Raw genomic sequence first — 19236 nt, forward strand, 5'->3', positions numbered from 1 at the left:
AGCAAATAGCAGTTGACTTGAGCAATTAACTTTTCTGGTAGTAGGTCGTACATAAAATTACAGTTCCATTTCCTATTGGCACATTTTAGATGCAACTATGAAAATCTAATACCAAGACATGGAAGATACTGGCCATAATTCAGAAATAGGTCATTTATAACAAGGGAGGGAGTTCTTTTCTGTATCATTCATTGACTCCATCATTTACCCCTTGTCTCACTCCTTTCTGGGGGGCAGATTATACCAACAGGCAGGGGCTGGGTGTCACTGTTGGGCTTTTCAGTGGGGCAAGGTACAAGATGGTTTCATTTTCTGTTTTGTGTATTTTTAAAAGAACAAGGTGCAAAGAGAAACATAAAGGGAAAAGTCATAGCTTTGCCTATTTCATGATGAGAGTGAATATGCTCTCAGAATTGTATGGAACTCTTGGTATGAAAAGTAGCTGCTGTTAGTTGGTGACACTGTGGTCGATGCTCCAATTACTCAGTCACATACTCTCATGTGCTCAGTTAAAGGGTTCTGCCCTGGAAATTACACTCACCAGAGGATCCTCCCTGCCTGGTCCTGTTTGTGCATATGTCAATCTTAACATTTATGCAAATGGCAGCGAGCAAGGTAAGAGTAAATGAATCCATGGCTTGTACTTTACTTTTTAGTTAAACCTTTGAATGTCTTTGAGGCTATTATAAGAGAATTAGTAAAATCATATAACTTTCTGTCTAATTGCCATCGGAAGGAATCCACAAAAGTAAATGATTGGACTTGCACTTCCAGGAAGATAAGAAAAGACATACTTTTCCCTATTCTTCCCTCAGCATACAACCAAACACCCTGGGTAGGATATATAAAAACAAATGTCAGAGGACTTTTCAAGGGGGAGGGAAGAAGGCTGATTTTTCTTTTTGCCTCATGTGTCCCAGACTTGGAGCTAAAGGAGCCAGCAACCTGGAAATGCCTAGTGCAGACAAAACGCTCAAACAAAATTACTCTTTAGACGGAGGACCAGGAAAGGTGCCCCCTAGCAAGACAGAAAACTTCTAGACAGTATCTGTTCTACTCCAACCGAACACAACAGAAGAAACTATGGCCCCACTGGCATTCCCACCAGCAAAGACCAAGTGGGAAGCCTAGACTTTTGTCAGAGCCTCAGACGGCTACCACCATCGTGGTGTCAGAGAAACAAACACAGTGAGCTGGGACGTTTACCCTCCTTAGGCAGTAAGAAGCCCCTCTGCCCAGTACTATGAGTAAGATCATGTGGGAGCCTGAACTTCCATTCCTACCAGGCAGTAGTAACAAGGCATTCCTCCCCTCACCAACACCCAGGGGTAATGAAGCCACATAGTCCCACCATGCCGCTGAGGTATCTATGAGGCCACAGGAGCAGTAATAAGTCACCCCTCCTCTTGGAGGCCAGGGAGGTACCCGTTGAGGCTTACAGGAGTGTAGGAACTCTCTCATCTTGCCCCTCACCCCTGCAGTGTTGAGGAATCCTGACCTCTGTGACCCTGCAGCTGAACTGGGAGCTTAGACTTCTCCCACCAGTGCCTTTTCCCCCTGCCAGTGTGTTGTCGAACAAAGGCATCTAAAATAGATGACTTAAATAAGAACCAGAGTCTCAGGACCTGACACATCCAAGTATGGGGTTTTTTTTCACATCCAAGTTTTAATTGAAAATTAGTCATCATATCAACAATGGGGAAGATCTTTAGCTGAATGAAAAAAGACAATACATATGAACACCAATATGACAGAAATATTAAAGTTATCTGACAGAGGGTTACCTGGGTGGCTCAGTCTGTTAAGCATCCAACTCTTGATCTCAGGTCAGGTCTTGATCTCAGGATAGGGAGTTCAAGCCCCATGTTTGGCTCCCCAGGATGGAGCCTACTTAAAAAAAATTTTTTTTTAATCTCGCAGAGCATAAAGCAGCATAATAAAAGTTTTCCATGGGGCAATTATAAACACAAAAGAAATAAATGAGAATAGGAAGTCTCAGCAAAGGAATGGATATCAAGAATCCAATGAAAAATTTAAAACTGATAAATACAAGACTAGAATACAAAACACAGTGGATGGTTACAATGACAGAATTGTGTTCGCATTGACTGGAAGATAGAGCAATAGAAACTACTATTCTGGACAGAAGAGAATTTTTTTTTAAAATTTGAATAAAATGAACAGTCTGAAGGTTCAGTGGGCTATTAACAGAAGTTTAATATTCTGTCACTGAATTTTGGGAGAACTAGAAGGAACGACAGGACTGAACAAGTATTCAGAGAAATAATGGCTGAAAACTTCCTAAGTTTGGCAGTACATGAGCACCTATAGATTCAAGAAGCCTATGCCCCATAAACCCAAAAGAATTCACATCAATACATGGTGTACTCAAAGCCCTGAAAACTGAAGAGAAAGAAGACATGCTGAAAGCAGCAAGAGAAATATGCTCCCCTAACCTAACAGGGGGAAACAATTAGAACACTATTGGATCTCATCAGAAACCCTGGAGGCTAGAAGGCAGAATAATGCTGGAAGAAGAGTGCTTTTGACCCAGAATTTGGTATCAAGAAAAATACTTTTCATGGTGAATCAAGACATCCCCAAATGAAGGGAGACTAAACTCTTTACTAGTATGACTTAACCTGAAAGAATAGGTAGAGGAAATTCTTTTTTTTTTTTTCTCTTAAAATTTTTTTTTTAATTTATGATAGTCACACAGAGGGAGAGAGAGGCAGAGACACAGGCAGAGGGAGAAGCAGGCTCCGTGCACCGGGAGCCCAACGTGGGACTCGATCCTGGGTCTCCAGGATCGCTCCCTGGGCCAAAGGCAGGCGCCAAACCGCTGCGCCACCCAGGGATCCCGGTAGAGGAAATTCTTAAAACAAAGAAAAGACTGGGACACCTGGGTAGCTCAGCGGTTGAGCATCTGCCTTTGGCTCGGAGTGTGATCCCAGGGTCCTGGGATCGAGTCCCACATCGGGCTTCCCGCACGGAGCCTGCTTCTCCCTCTGCCTGTGTCTTTGCCTCTCTCTCTCTCTCTCTGTGTTTCTCATAAATAAAATCTTAAAAAAAAAAAGACAAAAGAAGAAATGTGGGGACATCAGGACAGAAGAAACAATAGAAAAAGTCAAAATATAGGTAAATTCAACAGGATTTCCCCCTTGAATTTTCTAAATTATTTGGTGGTTATAACAAAAACTATATTTTTGTGTATACACAAAAAACATTTAAGAAAATTAAAAGTAGGAAAGAGCAAAGTGATGTGAAAATAGGTCAGGTTTCTGTGCTTCCCTCAAACTGGCCAAATGCCGACAGCAGGCCAGTTGTTGTGTGTATATGAGGTAACACCTGGTGCCACCACTAAGCCTGTTCCTGGAGATTCACACAGAAACACTACAGAAATAAAATGGAATTCTAAAATATGTTCCCATAACCCACAGGAAGGTTAGAAAAAGAAAACAACAAAAGCAGAAAATAGGACAGAGAGAGCTTAAGCTTACCATCAGTAATTACACTAAATAGGAGAAGGACCTGGCTGGCCCAGTCAGGGGGAATATGTGACTCTTCCTCTCCAGGCTGTTAGTTCAAGTCCCACCTTGGGCATAGAGGTTACTTTTAAATAATAATAATTACACTAAAGGTAAATGGTTCTGAATAAACCAATTAATAGAGATTGGCAGACTTAGGATAAAATACGTTACCAACTATATGCCGTATATAAGGAAGTCTTCAAATGTAACAGTATGAGTAAATTGAAAAGACATACCATACAAATGTTAATCAAAGAAAGCAAGAAGGGGCACCTGGTTATTTCCATCAATTAAGCATCTGACTCTTAATTTTGACTCAGGTCTTGATCTCAAGAGTCGTGGGATCGAGCCCCATGTTGGGCTCTATCCTCAGCAGAATCTGCTTCTTTCCCTGTGTCTCTGCCCCTTCCCCCTCACACCTGCTCTCTCTCTAAAATAGATTTTATTTATTAATGAGAGAGTGAGAGGGAGCACAAGAAGGGGGAAGGTCAGAAGGAGAAGCAGACTCCCCACTGAGCAGGGATCCCAGGACCCTGAGATCATGACCTGAGCCGAAGGCAGATACTTCACTGACTAAGCCACACAGGTGCCCCATAAATCTTTAAAAAACAATAAGAGCAGGAATCCATACAATTGAAAAAGAGAACAGTAGAGAAAATCAATGAAACCGTGTGGTTCTTTGAAAAAATAGAATCAATAACAAAATTAATAAGCATCTGGTGAGATTGCTTTAAAAGACACTATTTACCAACATGAGCAAAGACCAGATATCAGTACAGACTGCAGAAATCAGATACGTGAATCCCAGGGAGAGCTCTCCACACATAAATTTGACAACTTGAGTGAAATGAGCCAATTCTTCAAAAGCACAAACCACCTCAACTCACCCAATATAAAATAGATCATTTCAGCAGCTCTTAGCTATTAAGGAGATTGAATTTGTAATTTAAAAGCTCTCCAGAGGGATGCCTGCGTGGCTAAGCAGTTGGACAGCTGCCTTCGGCTCAGGTCATGATCCTGAGATCCGGGATTGAGTCCTACATTGGGCCCCACGGTGAACCTGCTTCTCCCTCTGCCTATGTCTCTGCCCCTATCTCTCTCTCTCTCTCTGTCTCTCTCATGAATAAATAAATAATTAAAAATAATAATAAAAATAGAAGCTCAACAGAAAGTTCGCTTATCTGGTTGAGTCTAAGACCATCACTGAGAATGTTGCGCAGTGCACACGTCCATCAGAAAGTGAGTACTACATACTAGTTGAATGTACTATATCTGTAAGTTTTTCTATTTCAAAAATATTTCTAATGAAAGAAGCAAGTTTCACAGTTAGTCATACAGTGGGGCAGCATTCATGTGTGAATTCATTTATTTGTTGTATATAGATAAACATGGACTTGAGAAACAAAGTTCATGGTAAGTTTGTCTTAGAAAAGGGAGGAAATGGACTCCCAGTGGCTCAGTGGTTGGGCACCTGCCTTCAGCTTAGGTCGTGATCCTGGGATCCAGGATCAAGTGCCTCATTGGGCTCCCTGCGAGGAGCCTGCTTCTCCCTCTGACGATGTCTCTGCCTCTCTCTCAGTCTGTGTCTCTCATGAATAAATAAATAAATCTTTTTAAAAGGGAGGGGGAGGATGATCTGAGGAGAAAAATAAAAGTATCATTTTTTAAAATTTCTTAAAGTTGGACACAAAGGATTTTGCTAGAGAATTCAACCAGACTGGAAAAAAATTAACACCAATTCTACACAGATTCTTCTGGAAAAAAGAAGAGGAAAAAAACACCAACTCACTTTATTAAGGTAGCATTGAGACCAAGGCCAGATATAGATAATACAAAACATTATGAAATAGAATACAGCTATAAATACAGAGAATTTTGATAGGTGGGGTTTATTCAAAGGATATAAGACTGGCTCAGCATCCAAACACCAGTCACATGAATCCACCATATTAACAGGTTAAAATATCAATTGTTACAGAAAAAGCATTTGACAAAATTCAACATCCATTCATGATTTTAAAGAAACAACTAAGAAAAACATGGAGAAAAATGTGGACATCTACACATAAGCCTGCCGGTGACATTATACTTAAAGGGAAGAGATTGAATGTTTTCTATCCAAGATCAGGGCAAGGGTGCCTATTCTCACTGCTCTGACTCTGCATTACCCTGGACTAAAGCAAGAAAAGAAAGGGCATAGAGATTGGAAGGGATGAAATAAGATTGGCCCTGTATGAAGAGAACATGATGGTCTATGGAGACACTCCCAATGACTTTGCAGATTAACGTGTATGTCCTGGGACCCCTGCACTGGATTGCCCACCAGCACTGTCACCAGGTAGCACCTGGTGGTAGTGTTTACTTCGGGCCCGTGACAATGGTCCCTAGACTGTTACTATGGTTCCATGCTGTGTCCGCGATCCTGTGGAAGGAGGTGATTGGACGGGCAGTGGGTGTGCATCGTGGTGTCCACAGGCCAGGGTTCTGTGTCACCCTCAGTTACAGGGCAGCAGCAGGAGCAGCAACAGGACAGATGGGGCCTATGTCCCCATCTGCCGACTGCCAGGACTGCTGGGCCCCACTCTAGCAACGGTATTTTCCCAGGATCCTTACAGGTGCTGCCTTCACGTGATCTGGTTTGTAATTGACCTTTAGGCTGAAAGCACTCACATTGTGAGAAAAAAAAACTACAAATGATCTTTAAATTTATTGTTTTAAAGTATTTTTGGTGTTGTATATACCTTCTGGGTTCGTGCATTAATTGGTGGGATTTGTTTTCAAAGTTAAACATACAAAAGTCAATTCAATTTTTGTATACTAGCAACAAACAGAATGATATTTAAAGTGTGATACCATTTACAGTTGCTCAAAAAAGAGACACTTAAGTGTAAATCCGGTAAAACATGTACAGGACTTGTTTGCCCAAATCTATAAATTACTGATGGAAAAACAGACATGCTGTATTCACAGATTGTAAGAGTCAATGTAGTAATAAACACATCAGTTCTCCCCAAATTAATACACAGGTTTAACTCAATTCTGATCAAACCTCAGCAACATTTTTTGTAGACACAGAAAATATCCTAAAATGTCTCTGGAAAAAAAAAGGAAATAAAATAGCTAAAACAACTTTGAAAAGTAAGACAAGAATGGGAGAAACTGCTGCACCAAGTTTCAGGATGTCTCAGATGATGGTGGCGTGAGCGTAGTGCAAGCACAGGCCCATGTCCTCGGTGGGGAGAACCCGGAAATAGGCCAACATGTTGCCTGCCCACATGTTGCCTGCAACTTCTAGAAAGGAGCAAACGCAGGTGAGTTGAGGCATCTTTTCATTTTGTGGTACCAGAGCCTTTGGTGTCGGTATGCAAGTGAAGCCCTGGAGCTACGCCCCTAAAAGGAAAAAGGTCAATAAATTGAACTTCCTTAAAATTTAAAATTCTGCTCTGTGAAAGATCCTGTGGAAAGGATAAAAGCGTGAGCTACAAGGCAGGTCCTTGCAAACCATTTCCAGCCCTGGGGGTGTCCAGGGTACACAATGAACTCTCACCACTCACAGATGATGGGGAAGGGACAGGAGCAGACATTGACCAGAGAGGACATACAGGTGCTGGGTTGTCCTGGAGTTCTCTTTCAAATTTAACTTTTGTTTTTCCCTCAGTTTCACTCATACTTGTGGTTCTTTAGGTGGAGTATTGCTTCTGGAAAACCCAAAAGGCGATAACAGGTTGGATGTTTTAAAGCTGAAGAGCATCATTACTAGTATTTTTGGTGTACGGAATTCTGAGCTGGCTGTCCTCCATGGTGCAGTGGGTATGTGGAAAGGGTCAGCTGTCCTGGGACATGCGGTGGCCCCACAGCCATGCCTCCTCCCACATCCGAGCAGGCCTGGCCCTCGGCAGCCCAACTGGGATGGTGACTCCCCAACCTGCAGACCCGCCCTAGTCCCTGCAGCCCTCAGGAGATGGACCCTCCCATCCTGCCCACTCCCTGCTGTGCCTTGACCTCACTAAGCACTAGTGCCTGTGTCTTGCGAGACCCAGATCATCAGTAGGACAAGCTAAATTAGGAGAGAGACCTGTTAGTTCGTCCCTTGCATTCTACCAAATGTGATCTTTGGGGACAAGGTCATTGCCAGCGTGATGAGGTAAGAGGGTGTCGCCAGGAGCACTGGGGTCAGGGCCATGTGATGACAAAGGCAGAGCTGAAATTGGGGAGGTGCAAACAGAAGGCTGGGAGCCTCCAGGAAGTAGGGACACAAGGGGCAGGGCCACCCCGTGGGCTTCCAAGGGGCCAGGGCCCACGGAACACCTCAATTTTGATGTCTCGCCTCTGAGACTAGTTGCCTGATGTCGTGAGCCCCAGGGTTGTGGTTCCTAATGGCAGCTATGGGAGATGAGTACCTGCTCTTTAGTAAGAATCCAGATGCTCATTTTCAGGAACTTCTACATAGCCTAAAGGTGGAGCTGCCAGACAGGCAGAGAATAGGGCAGGCCTGAGGTGCCAGATGTTGTTACCTCTGTGACCAGGCCCAGGGCAACTAAGGGAGCCACGAGTGTGGGTCCGGAGCAGATGCCCTACACCCCTACTCCCCGGGGACCTGCCCCAGCTGTGTGGCTCGTCCCATTCAGCCCACCCATGTTTATCACCCTAAGCAGTGTTCAGTTTTAGGTAAATGAGATCTGTGTGTGTTTGTATGTCCTATTTTTCACATGTGTTTATGGGTCAAAATTATTCTCTTCTGACTGTAATTATCATTTTTTTATTATAATGCATTTTTTCACAGTGAAGTTTAGCATGTAGGAGATTTTAAGAGGATCTATAATATCAGAGAACATACTAAAGGAGAAAAAACAATCTGCCATATGCTTTTAAGTTATTATGCAGTCTGTTTTGCAACATTCAAATTTCCTGCTATTTGCATGTCATTTTATCCTATTTCTCTTTGACAAAGAGAAATTAGGTAGAAAACATCACTGCAAAAGTATAGTTTAATAAGTGAATGACTTCAGCTCTGCATTATATATCCTGAGTGATTTGTCATTGCTGTTTTTGTTGTTACTTCTAGAAATACAAAACCAGACTGATTTACTGAGTATTAGTGGAAAAACACTTCGCGTGGCGGCAGGGTCAGCCCCCGCTGTAGTGGACGGCCCCAGCGCTGCACTCTGCCGTTACATCAACCTACAGCTCCTGAACGCAGGCCCGCAAGGTGGGCCCTCCCCCCCAGCTGCCAACAGCTGCGCAGGCAGTTGGCGGGTTGTGGGGTCGTGGGGTGCTGGGTGGCAGGACTTCCTTTCTCAGTCCACCTCTCCCACAGCATAAGGTGCGCTCCTATGCTCCCCGGGGGCACAAACGGGCTTGTTTCTCATGGTGTGTTTGTGTGGAAATCCCTCCATCTGCACAGTCAGGGAGTGTTACTGCTAAATGAAGTGGTATTAAATGCAGAGCCACTGAAATGCTTAATTTTGCCTTATTTTTTTCTGGGAAGCATCCTGAAATCTGTTGTGCACATCTGTGCTCCGGTCAGCAGGCTAGATGGATGTGTAGTCTCCCTTGGGCTCTGGGCACTCATCGTGTACTGCATGTGCTCATGGAGTAGCTCTTCCCCAGCCACAAGTGTTCAGACCTGTTGCTAATTCCGCTGCCCCCTCCCCCCGCCGCCCCCTTGCAGACTGGACACCAGCTCCCAGGCCCTGCTGGCTCTGGGAGCCTCTGCCCTGCACGTGGCCTGCAGCTGGGGTGGCAGGGCACCCAGCTCTCAGAAGCTGACCCAGTGGTGCTCTCTTGCGCAGAGTGTGTGAAGGGAACAGTGGGCACACTCCTGCTGGAAAACCCGCCTGGGCAGAATGGACTTACCCACCAGGGCCTCCTGTATGAAGCAGCCAAGGTGTTTGGTCTTCGCAGCAGGAAGCTCAAGCTGTTTCTGAACGAGACTCAGACACATGGTGAGATCACAGTACCTGCTACATCTGCTTTATTCCTTGTTTTCTATTGTCTTTTTTAAAATTTTTTTCCTTTGGCTCTTTCTCCAGAAATCTGCCAACTAGAGCGTTAGAATAATAATTAGAAGGATGATTGCTTTTTGCTTTGAAAATAACCTTAAAGGGGATCCCTGGGTGGCGCAGCGGTTTGGCGCCTGCCTTTGGCCCAGGGCGCGATCCTGGAGACCCGGGATCGAATCCCACATCGGGCTCCCGGTGCATGGAGCCTGCTTCTCCCTCTGACTGTGTCTCTGCCTCTCTCTCTCTCTGTGACTATCATAAATAAATAAAAATTTAAAAAAAAAAAAAAAAGAAAGAAAGAAAGAAAGAAAATAACCTTAAGGGATCCCTGGGTGGCTTGGCGGTTTGGCGCCGCCTTCGGCCCAGGGCCTGATCCTGGAGTCGTGGAATTAAGTCCCACATTGGGCTCCCTGCTCCACGTTCTCCCTCTGCCTGTGTCTCTGCCCCTCTCTCTCTCTCTCTCTCTCTCTCTCTCTCTCTCCTCTGTATCTCATGAATAAATAATTAAAATCTTAAAAAAAAGAAAGAAAACCTTAAAATTATGTTGGTAGTTATTAAAAACACATGCTTCTTGATAAATTAGTACGATTTGCTGGTTCTAAGATCACTCATTTAGAATGATGACAGTACAGCAGTTGGTGGGAAGCTGGTAACTGGCATTGTGCCTCCATCGCGTGAAAAGCACGCACAAAGGCTTTTCGCAGCAAGCACATCAGAGTGGAGAGCCCGGCCCAGTCGCCTGGGAAGGACTGTTGCACCTCTCCCCAAACCCACTCAGGTCTCACTGCCCCATCGTCAGCAGCCCGTTCCCTCCCTTCCTCCCGGGTGCACATCAGGCACTCCACATGGTGTGGCTGCCACTGGGACCCTTTCCCCAGACAGCTCTTCTGTGTGCCCATCACTTGCTTCTGTCACCACAACTCAGCCTCGCAGCCTGCGGTCAGCTGGATGCTCTGACGGCATCTGACACCTCTGTGCGTTCCGTCCTGTCTTTGGTTTGTCCCCAGGTGTACGTGTTTCGGTAAAAGGGCCCTTTGTTCCTCCTCAGAGAGCCCCTGTCTTGAGTCCCTTCCCTCTTCCTTTTGTGTGTTTCTTTTTTGCTATGTTCTTAAGTATTTCCCATGGGGATTACAGATAACATCCTGAATTAGCAGCCATCTGGTTTGAGTCAACACCAGTTTGACCGTTTGACTTCATTTGCAGAATCTCTGTGCCTGTACAGTTCTGCTCCCATTTATACTCTGCAGAACCTGCTTTGTGTGCCTCAAAACATAAATTTTTAATTGTGTCTTATGTATTTGTTTTTTAAGTCCTGTGGAAAAGAAAAAGTGGAGTTGCAAAGCAGACACGGGGTAGCACGCAGCTCTGCATTCCCGTTGTGTCCTTGCATCCTGGCCCAAGGCCCTCCCGGGGTGTGGACTCCCTGTGCTTTGGTTATTCAGAGTGTCTTCACTGCCCTTGGCTCCACCAAGCTGCTCCTGCTCTGTTCATTAGGCACATTTGGCTAGAAAAGCTATTATTTTCATAGCTGAAAGCTTGGCGTCTTCCTGGGCCCCTTGTGTGCGTGCATCCTGCCCTGGGCACACGTACAGCTTCCTGAATGGCACAGAACGCCTGGTTTTCAGAGCTGGGTGGCTGTTCCAGGAGATGCCATCCTGGAGGCTTTCCAGCCAGGCTGTGAGCCTGCAGTCAGCTGTCACAGGCTGCAGCGGCAACCTCGCACCCTGGCAGCTGTGGACTTTGCCCAACGGCGTTTTCAAGCAATGCTGCGCTTTTCCTCCCTGAGTGAGTTCCAGAGTGGAGACAAGCACCCCATGTGAGCTCCGCAGGCAGCCCCTGATCGGGTTAGGACCCAGGGTGACTTTGCTCAGTTCCTCCTGAGCCCATGGGGACCTCAGGACATGAGGACATGAGGGCCTGGCGGCCAGGCACACGTGTGACAACCACAGACCTGTCCCTGCAGGTTGCCTTCTCAATGCGGATTCGAATGGTTGCTGTGTAACTGGTTGTTTCTAGAGTCCTGACAACAGCGGTTTGTGGTGTTTCTGTTTAAACCCCATTTAAAGGAACATTTCTGTTGTCTGGGGACACTGTCAGTGCAGGCCAATTTCACTTCAGTTACTTGGGGCCACGGGGGTGTTTGGATAGAGGAGGGTCAGAGCCTCACGGGGCTGTGTGCTGTCTGTCCTGGCCCCACAGCCAGGCAGAGTGAGGCAGGTTCTCATACAGTTTGCTGAGACCGGCCCCAACACATCACCATAAGCAGGGGCCGTGAGACCGAGTGTCCTCGGTTCTGGAGGCCAGAGGCCTAGTGTCAGCAGGGCCGCATTGTTTTTGAGGCTCCAGGGCAGAATTTGGCCTTGGCCTCTTCACACTTTGGTGGTTCCAAGTGTCCTGGACTTGTGACCCTGTCCCCCTGACCTCTGCCTCTGTGGTCACAGGAGGAACGTGGGCATATCCTCTGGAAGGCTGTGATTAGACCCACTGCATCTTCTTGACTATCTTTCAAACAGAAGGATCTGTTTGAAAGCACTCTGGCCATGGGCTCCTTATTCAGGGGGCAAGAGGGGCAGGTAGTGGATCCGGTTCATTGGACTTCCCAAGCCATAGACCCCAGGCTTTTTCTTGTCTCACTTTGATACCTTTAGGGCCAAAGTTTTGGGCCACCAGGACAGCCAGAAAACCAAAATGTTCAGGTACCTCTTGGAATTCATGATTTTTGGCCTAAAGATTTTCCTCATTTTTCTTTCCTTGCTCGGTTTTTCTTTTCTTTTCTTTTCTTTTCTTTTCTTTTCTTTTCTTTTCTTTTCTTTTCTTTTTTCTTTTCTTTCCTTCCTTCCTTTTCTTTCTTTCTTTCTTTCTTTCTGTCTGTCTGTCTGTCTGTCTGTCTTAGTTTTCTATTACACTTAAAAGTTTTCTGCTACATTGTTGAGGACTGGAGCCTCCTCTGCACCTGGGTTCCTCTCTACCTCCAGTTTGCTGTCAGGGTTCCCTGTGTCCTCAGCCCTCCCTGGCTTAGGGTCCCATCCTCCGTCTCCACCAGAGCTGTCCTCCTGTGCATTCTTCCCGTGACAGTGTCCTCACTCAGAGTCCCCTGGAGCTCACCATTAGCTAATGCGTCAGATTGTCACTTGACGCATGAGATCCTGTCTGTTCTGGCCCTTGTCTGCCTCTGGTGATGCCCACAGACTGTCCTGCCATCAACAGGCTCCTTCCACTTTGCCTCCGACATACCTGGTTCTTCTGTGTGGTTGGTAGTAAAGCTCAGCGTCCTGTCTTGTTCCATGCAGGTGAAACTTTGAGACTCTTACCTCTTCCTTATCCCCAAGTGCACCAGTCCCAGGTGCAGCCACGCTGTAGACATGGAGAGGCATCGTCTCTGGTTCTGTGCACATGCAGGCACCTGGCCAACACTGACCAGGGCAGAGCCACACTTGTGGGAATTCGACCTGTGACTCACAGAGCAATGCCCTGAGGTTGGTGAGGCAAGTTGCATCCGTGAGACCACGAAAGCTCAGTGGCCCACCCAAGGTCACCGAGAAGCCTGGGGCTCTGTGCAACCCAGTGTCTCTGCCCTGCCTCATTTTCATTGTGTTTTTCCTCTCAAAGTTGTCTTTTGTAAAATAGTGCTAATTTGGTAAATTGCAAGGATCATATAATGGTTTCCTTCTTGTTCCACAAGATGCTCGGTATCATCTCAGACCCTGTAGTCATCTATGAGGAGGCAGCTTCAGGACAGATGTCCAGCATTCCTGCTGGGACATTGGTCCTTCCCTTTGAATTCAGATCTGCTAGAAGCAAAATGCCCCCCAGTGGGTGAAGAGCACTTTAAGTTTTTTCTTTCCTCTCTCTCTCTCTGAGTTTTCATCTATTTCGTGTGTTTTTAAGATTTTATTTGAGAGAAAGAAAAAAAAATATTTTGAGAGAAAGCAAGAGCATGAGGAGAGGGAGAGGGAGAAGCAGACTCCCCGCTGAACAGGGAGCCCCATGCAGGGCCCTATCCCAGGACCCTAAGATCATGACCTGAAACAAGGGAGACGCCAAACCAACTGAGCCCCCGCAGGCGCCCTCTGTTTTATGTGTTTGGTCCTCGTAAGATGTTACAGGCTTATCGTGTTCTCGTACTTCGTAGACCTACATGGCAATTCCTCCTGCTGTAAGGAGTTAATCTCTGGAGAACGATGAGGAAAACACCTGTTTGGGGCGGGGGTGTGGATGTCTGGGTCAGTGCACAGGGCTATTGGGTTGAGGGGCTTTATTCCAGAAGGTCAGCCCAAGACTTCTCACCCAAACTGTAGGGAGTTAGGCGACTTTGACAAACGCAGGGAAGAGGCCACATAAGACCTTGTCACTTCTGGGATCCCTGGGTGGCGCAGCGGTTTGGCGCCTGCCTTTGGCCCAGGGCGCGATCCTGGAGATCCGGGATCGAGTCCCACGTCGGGCTCCCGGTGCATGGAGCCTGCTTCTCCCTCTGCCTGTGTCTCTGCCTCTCTCTCTCTCACTGTGTGCCTATCATGAATAAATAAAAAAAATAAAATAAAAAAAATAAAAAATAAAATAAAAAAAAAAATTAAACTCCCACCTTAGTCAAAAGAAAAAATTCTAAAATTAATAAGGATGTCATTAGAGTAAATGCAGGTTTCAACCACATTACGAATACCGTTCTTCCATTAAAAAAAAAAAAAAAAAAAAAAGACCTTGTCACTTCTGTCACCAACTATAAGTTCTGAGGGTTTTCCAGAATCACCCTTGGGCTTGATAATATACTAGCAAGATTTACAGAACTCATGGAAACTATTGCACTTAGGGCCACATTTGTTATAGGAAAAGGTACAGAATCTGGGAGGGGTCCAAACACGCAGCTTCAAGCTGTCATCTCCTAGGGAGCCATGAGCAGTGTTTCCTCCTCCTGGCTCCAAAGCATGAACAGTGGTGCCCATGCTGTGTTACCAACCAGGCAGCTCCCCTGGGGCTGGGGGTCCAGCATTTGCAGTGAGGCTTCATTACATAGGCACCATTGGGTCATTGCCCACAAGGTTATGCCATGTCGGCTGATAGCATGTGAGTGAAAGCTTCCACCCGTACATCATGTAGCTCGTCTTTGTGGCGTGGCTGCCTCCACCTGGAGTCACCTCACCAACAGAAACCCTCAGGGACATTCAGCAACCCCTGTAGCAAAGTACTCCCATCGCTCAGGAAGTCCCAGAAGCCTAGCGGGTCTCCCCCACAGCCCGAAAAGGCCAAATTCCACACACAGGCAGTCAACGGATTTTCAATATTCATACAGAATAGGTAGAAAGTTAATTTTGTTTAATCCTCTTTCTATTCTAGAAATTACAGAAGAAATCCCCATGAAGGCTTTGAACATGAAGACTGTGTATGTTTCTGTATTACCGACGACGGCAGACTTCTAACGGTCATCATCCTCGTGGTGGAGTCAGCCTATCCCCGGCACACACGGAAGGTGTTCTTTTCAGGTGCATGTATGATTTGCTACTTTGGGTACACAGTGGAAATGGGACTGATTCCTCGGGTGACTTGGCACCTCACATACACAAGTGCCTGTATCCCGCGCAGCCAGGTTGGGGGCAGGCCGCACCTCCGCTCACTTCTGCACTTGCACAGCATGGAAGTGATTTCAATGGCAGATATTTATCATTCTGTGGCATTTTAAAATTTGTTTGAGATGTCTTGAAGGAATGTGTTAAATATCTGCTACCTGGATTTTCCTGGGTAATTTGATGGAATACGTTAAGCTTCAGTAAATTAGAACAATAAATAAATTTTCTCTCAGACAATAAATGTGTTAGAAATAATATATCCTTCCATAGTCGAATGAAACTTGGAATGTGTAATCTTTAAAGAACACAAAAACTTCATAGTGACTTCTTTGTTGAGACACTGCTGAACATTTAATTTCACTTCTTCCCCAAATCCTCTTTCAGAGAAGCAGATGCCAAGACAGAATCAGCTGCAGGAGTTTATTGGGGGAACACAGATGATGGGTAAAGGTGGGGATGGGTGGGACGTGCATGTGGGTCTGGCACACGTGGACAGAGACGTTTTTAGAAAAAGCCCAGACTGTAGGGCAGCCCTGGGAACGTCTTGGTCAGGGTTCCTCATAGGAAGAATCCAGAGCTGGGCAGACATGACCTGGCTTGTCACACCCACCTTGGTCAGTCCGTGGCCAGATGCCAGTGGGGCACAGCGCAGCCACCACACAGACACCTCAGTTGGATTTGAAAAAGTGCAGTGGTAGGAGGCTGTCCACCAGCTGTCCTGCACCCAGGTCTCCTGGAGAGGAGCTGAACGGGCGCGTCTCTGCCTGCTGCAATAAATGTATTTCAACTCCACAGAGTTGGAGAGAAAAAAAACAAAAGAACAAGTGTTGGCCAGGATCAGAGAAATTGGAACTCCTGTGCACGGTTGGTGAGAATATAAAATGTGGTCACTGTGGGAAACGGAGTACGGAAGTCCCTCAAAAACTTAACAGATGGCCAGCCCAGGTGGCTCAGCAGTTTAGCGCTGCCTGCAGCCCAGGGCCTGATCCTGGAGACCTGGGATCGAGCCCCACATCAGACTCCCTGAATGGAGCCTGCTTCTCCCTCTGCCTATGTCTCTGCCTCTCTCTCTCTCTCTCTCTCTCTCTGTGTGTGTGTGTGTGTGTGTGTCTCATGAATAAATAAATAAAATCCTTAAAAAAAAAAAAAAAAAAACAGATAATCCAGTTACCTGAACCAATACCCCAGAGAACTGAAGGCTGGGTCTTGAAGGAGGTATTCAGCACACCCAGGTTAACTGCAGCGTTATTATCTAGTATACACTTGCAGTTGAATACCATCCAGTGTCTAAAAAGAAGGATGAGCCTGCAGGACATTACGGTGACTAGAACAAGCCAAAGAGACAAGTGTTCCAGGATTCCACTTCTGAGGTCTCCAGAGGAGCCAAGCTCATTGAATGAGGCCAAGTCCAACCATGGCTGCAGCAGGACGGGGAGGGGGATTGTTCCACCGGACAGGACAGGTTTGCAAGAGGAAGAAGTTCTAAAGGTCACACCTGTGAATATCGTTAGTACTTCTAAATTGTTCCAGTAAAAGTGGTTGGTAAATTTTAGGTATCCGTTACCACAATTTTAAGAACCTTTTACTGTCAAAGGGAGAGAAGCCAGCCTGAAAGAGCTCCCGCTGGCCAAAGCCGGAATGGTTTGAACAAAAAAATAATTAAGTATTGGATTAAAATCCAAAGAATAAAATAAACTTCCATGAGTCCATACTTCTATAAATGACTATAAATGTGGCCCCCAATAACCAGTCACCCAGTCTAACCATGAGGAACACCTCAGACAAACCCAAATTGAGAGACGTTCCACACAGTACCTGACTCAGAACCATCAAGGTCATCAAAAACAAGGAATGTCTGAGAAACTGTCGCAGACCAAAGAGGACAAAGCATGTTCATTAGGGCTGCAACATGAATTTTGAAGGAACAATTCAGTTCGTAACAAAGTCATGAATCTCCAGACCCAAAACTCAGAATTCTCCCCAACTGATATATAGATTCAATGTAATCTCAATCAAAATCCCAGCAAAATATTATGGTAAGTGAAATAAAGAAATTCAAATACCGTATGATTTCACTTATGTGGAATTTAAGAAACAAAACAATCGAGCAAATGGAAAAAAGAAACAGATAAATGAAATAGACTTAACTACAGAGAATACAGTGTGCCAGAGGGGAGGGCCGTGGCGGGCAGGAGAACAGGTGATGGGGCTGAAGGAATGCACCTGCTGTGATGAGCACCAGGTGATGTATGTAAGTGATGAATCACTATGCCGTACGCCTGAAACTAATATTACAGTGTATGTTAACTACTGAAATTTAAATTAAAAGTTCTTTAAAATCCCAGCAGGGTTTTTTTCTATAGGCATTAGCAGGCTTATTTAAAAATTATGTGGCGGGCAGCCCAGGTGGCTCAGCGGTTTAGAACCGCCTGCAGCCCAGGGCCTGATCCTGGAGATGTGAAATCGAGTCCCACGTCAGGCTCCCTGCATGGAGCCTGCTCCCTCTGCCTGTGTCTCTGCCTCTCTCTCTCTCTCTCTGTCTCATGAATAAATACATAAGATCTTTAAAAAAAATAAAAATTATGTGGAAATGCAAAGGATTTAAAAGCCAAATAAACTTTGAAAGAGAAGTAAAAAGTTAGAGGACTTAAATAATCTGATTACAAGACTCTAATAATTAGCTTCGCACAGTGGAAGTATTGTAGCCAATGAGGTTTATCTGAAGCACACAATTATTGCTAATTGAAAACTATAATAATTAAAACTATGGTATTGGCATAAAGATATAAATAGATCATTGGAACAGAGAATCCAGAAAAAAATCTATATATATATATTTTTTTAATGATGCCAAAGACATCATTAGGAAAAGGATAATCTTTTCCCAAAATGGTATTGGAACAAGCAAATTGATGTAGTAGACATGCACACACAGAACCTCAGCCTATACCTCTCCATATGCAAAAATTAACTCAAAATGCATCAAAATATAAACATAACAGACTCGTGTATTTTGCCACAATAAAAATATATTTAGAGGACTAAATGTAAGAGCCAAAACATCATTTTCTGTGAGGAAACAGGAGAAATTCTATCCCTAGTGGGATAGGTAGACTAGCCCCCAAAGATACCTACCTACACCTTAACCCTGGAACCTACAAATATAGTAGATGCCACAGAAACTGCAGATGTGATTAGAGCTATAGGCCCTAAGGTTATAGATGCTCCTGATTTATCTATTAGGCCCCAGTCTAATCACAGGGGCTTTTGGAAGCAGAGAACCTCTGGCTGGAGGCAAGAGAAATTGGCAGAAGCATCTGCTGTGCCTTTGCTGGAGCCTCTCACACCTTCTAAAACAACTGTCAAACATTCCAAGTGCAAGACAATTATATCCGTGAAGTTAACGGTTACATAAATTAGAAATACTGGTCCCAGCCTGTCCATAACCAGTGTCGTGACTGGACCAGCTTATGTGGCTCTTACAATTGCAGGACACTCAGCGATAAACATCAGGCACAGTGAGAAAAAAGTGTATGAGCCGCACATCCCAGGAAGCAGCGAGCTTGCCTGGGGTTCCATGTTCACTGCGGTCCACGGTGGGGACCTAGAGTTTCAAGGGCTCGCTCTTTTATCGGTGATCATAAACTTAAGAGCCGGAATTTAAAGCTGAGGAAGAGAAAAACAAGCAGCCCAAATGGTCACTGATTACAATTAAGCAAGATCTCCAGAAACAGAGGAGCCTGATGGGGGAGGGAGTGGGCGGGGTCTTTCTCTGGTCTTGTGGCCAGCTTGGTGTCGCTGGAGACCACCAGCTCCCTTGACCCTCATAAGCTTGGGATTGCAGAGTGACATGTGAGGAGTCCCTATAAGAAGCACACCCACCCCCACCCTGAGCATCACCGCTTTCTCCAGAACTAACAGGGTTCTTGTACCACGGAAGGGACAAGCTACAGTCTCCTTGGGCATCTTTCTACAGAGCGGTGCACACGCTGTCCTAACTAAGCCTTGGCAACATATTCTAGGTCACTATCCATTACCTAGTTGATTTAATGAAATCACACTGCAAACAAAACCGTAGAAGCCCCGGGCTCATGAGCGCAGAGGCAATGTCCCATCACTCCTGTGCACTGCAGGAAATGCCAG

The 19236-nt window shown here is 45.5% G+C and overlaps 1 protein-coding gene and 1 non-coding gene across 4 annotated transcripts in view; both read left to right on the forward strand.

Annotated features, from left to right (window-relative positions):
• Positions 1-15334, forward strand: part of IARS1 (isoleucyl-tRNA synthetase 1) — a 69156-nt gene extending 53822 nt beyond the window's left edge. For 2 of the 3 annotated variants that reach the window (XM_077911013.1, XM_077911016.1), the window contains exons 30-34: positions 510-615; positions 7215-7340; positions 8596-8739; positions 9323-9475; positions 14864-15334. In XM_077911013.1, coding sequence (XP_077767139.1) covers positions 510-615; positions 7215-7340; positions 8596-8739; positions 9323-9475; positions 14864-14946 — 612 coding nt within the window. In that variant the 3' untranslated portion in view covers positions 14947-15334. The remainder of the gene's footprint in view (positions 1-509; positions 616-7214; positions 7341-8595; positions 8740-9322; positions 9476-14863) is intronic. The other variant, XM_077911025.1, reaches the window with a different exon arrangement.
• Positions 15335-17772: 2438 nt separating this feature from the next.
• Positions 17773-17906, forward strand: LOC144289625 (U4 spliceosomal RNA). Its single transcript, XR_013357450.1, has one exon. It is a non-coding gene; the product is annotated as a U4 spliceosomal RNA (small nuclear RNA).
• The last annotated feature ends 1330 nt before the right edge of the window (positions 17907-19236 follow it).

This window comes from Canis aureus, chromosome 1 (assembly GCF_053574225.1).
Source record: "Canis aureus isolate CA01 chromosome 1, VMU_Caureus_v.1.0, whole genome shotgun sequence".
NCBI lineage: Eukaryota > Metazoa > Chordata > Mammalia > Carnivora > Canidae > Canis > Canis aureus.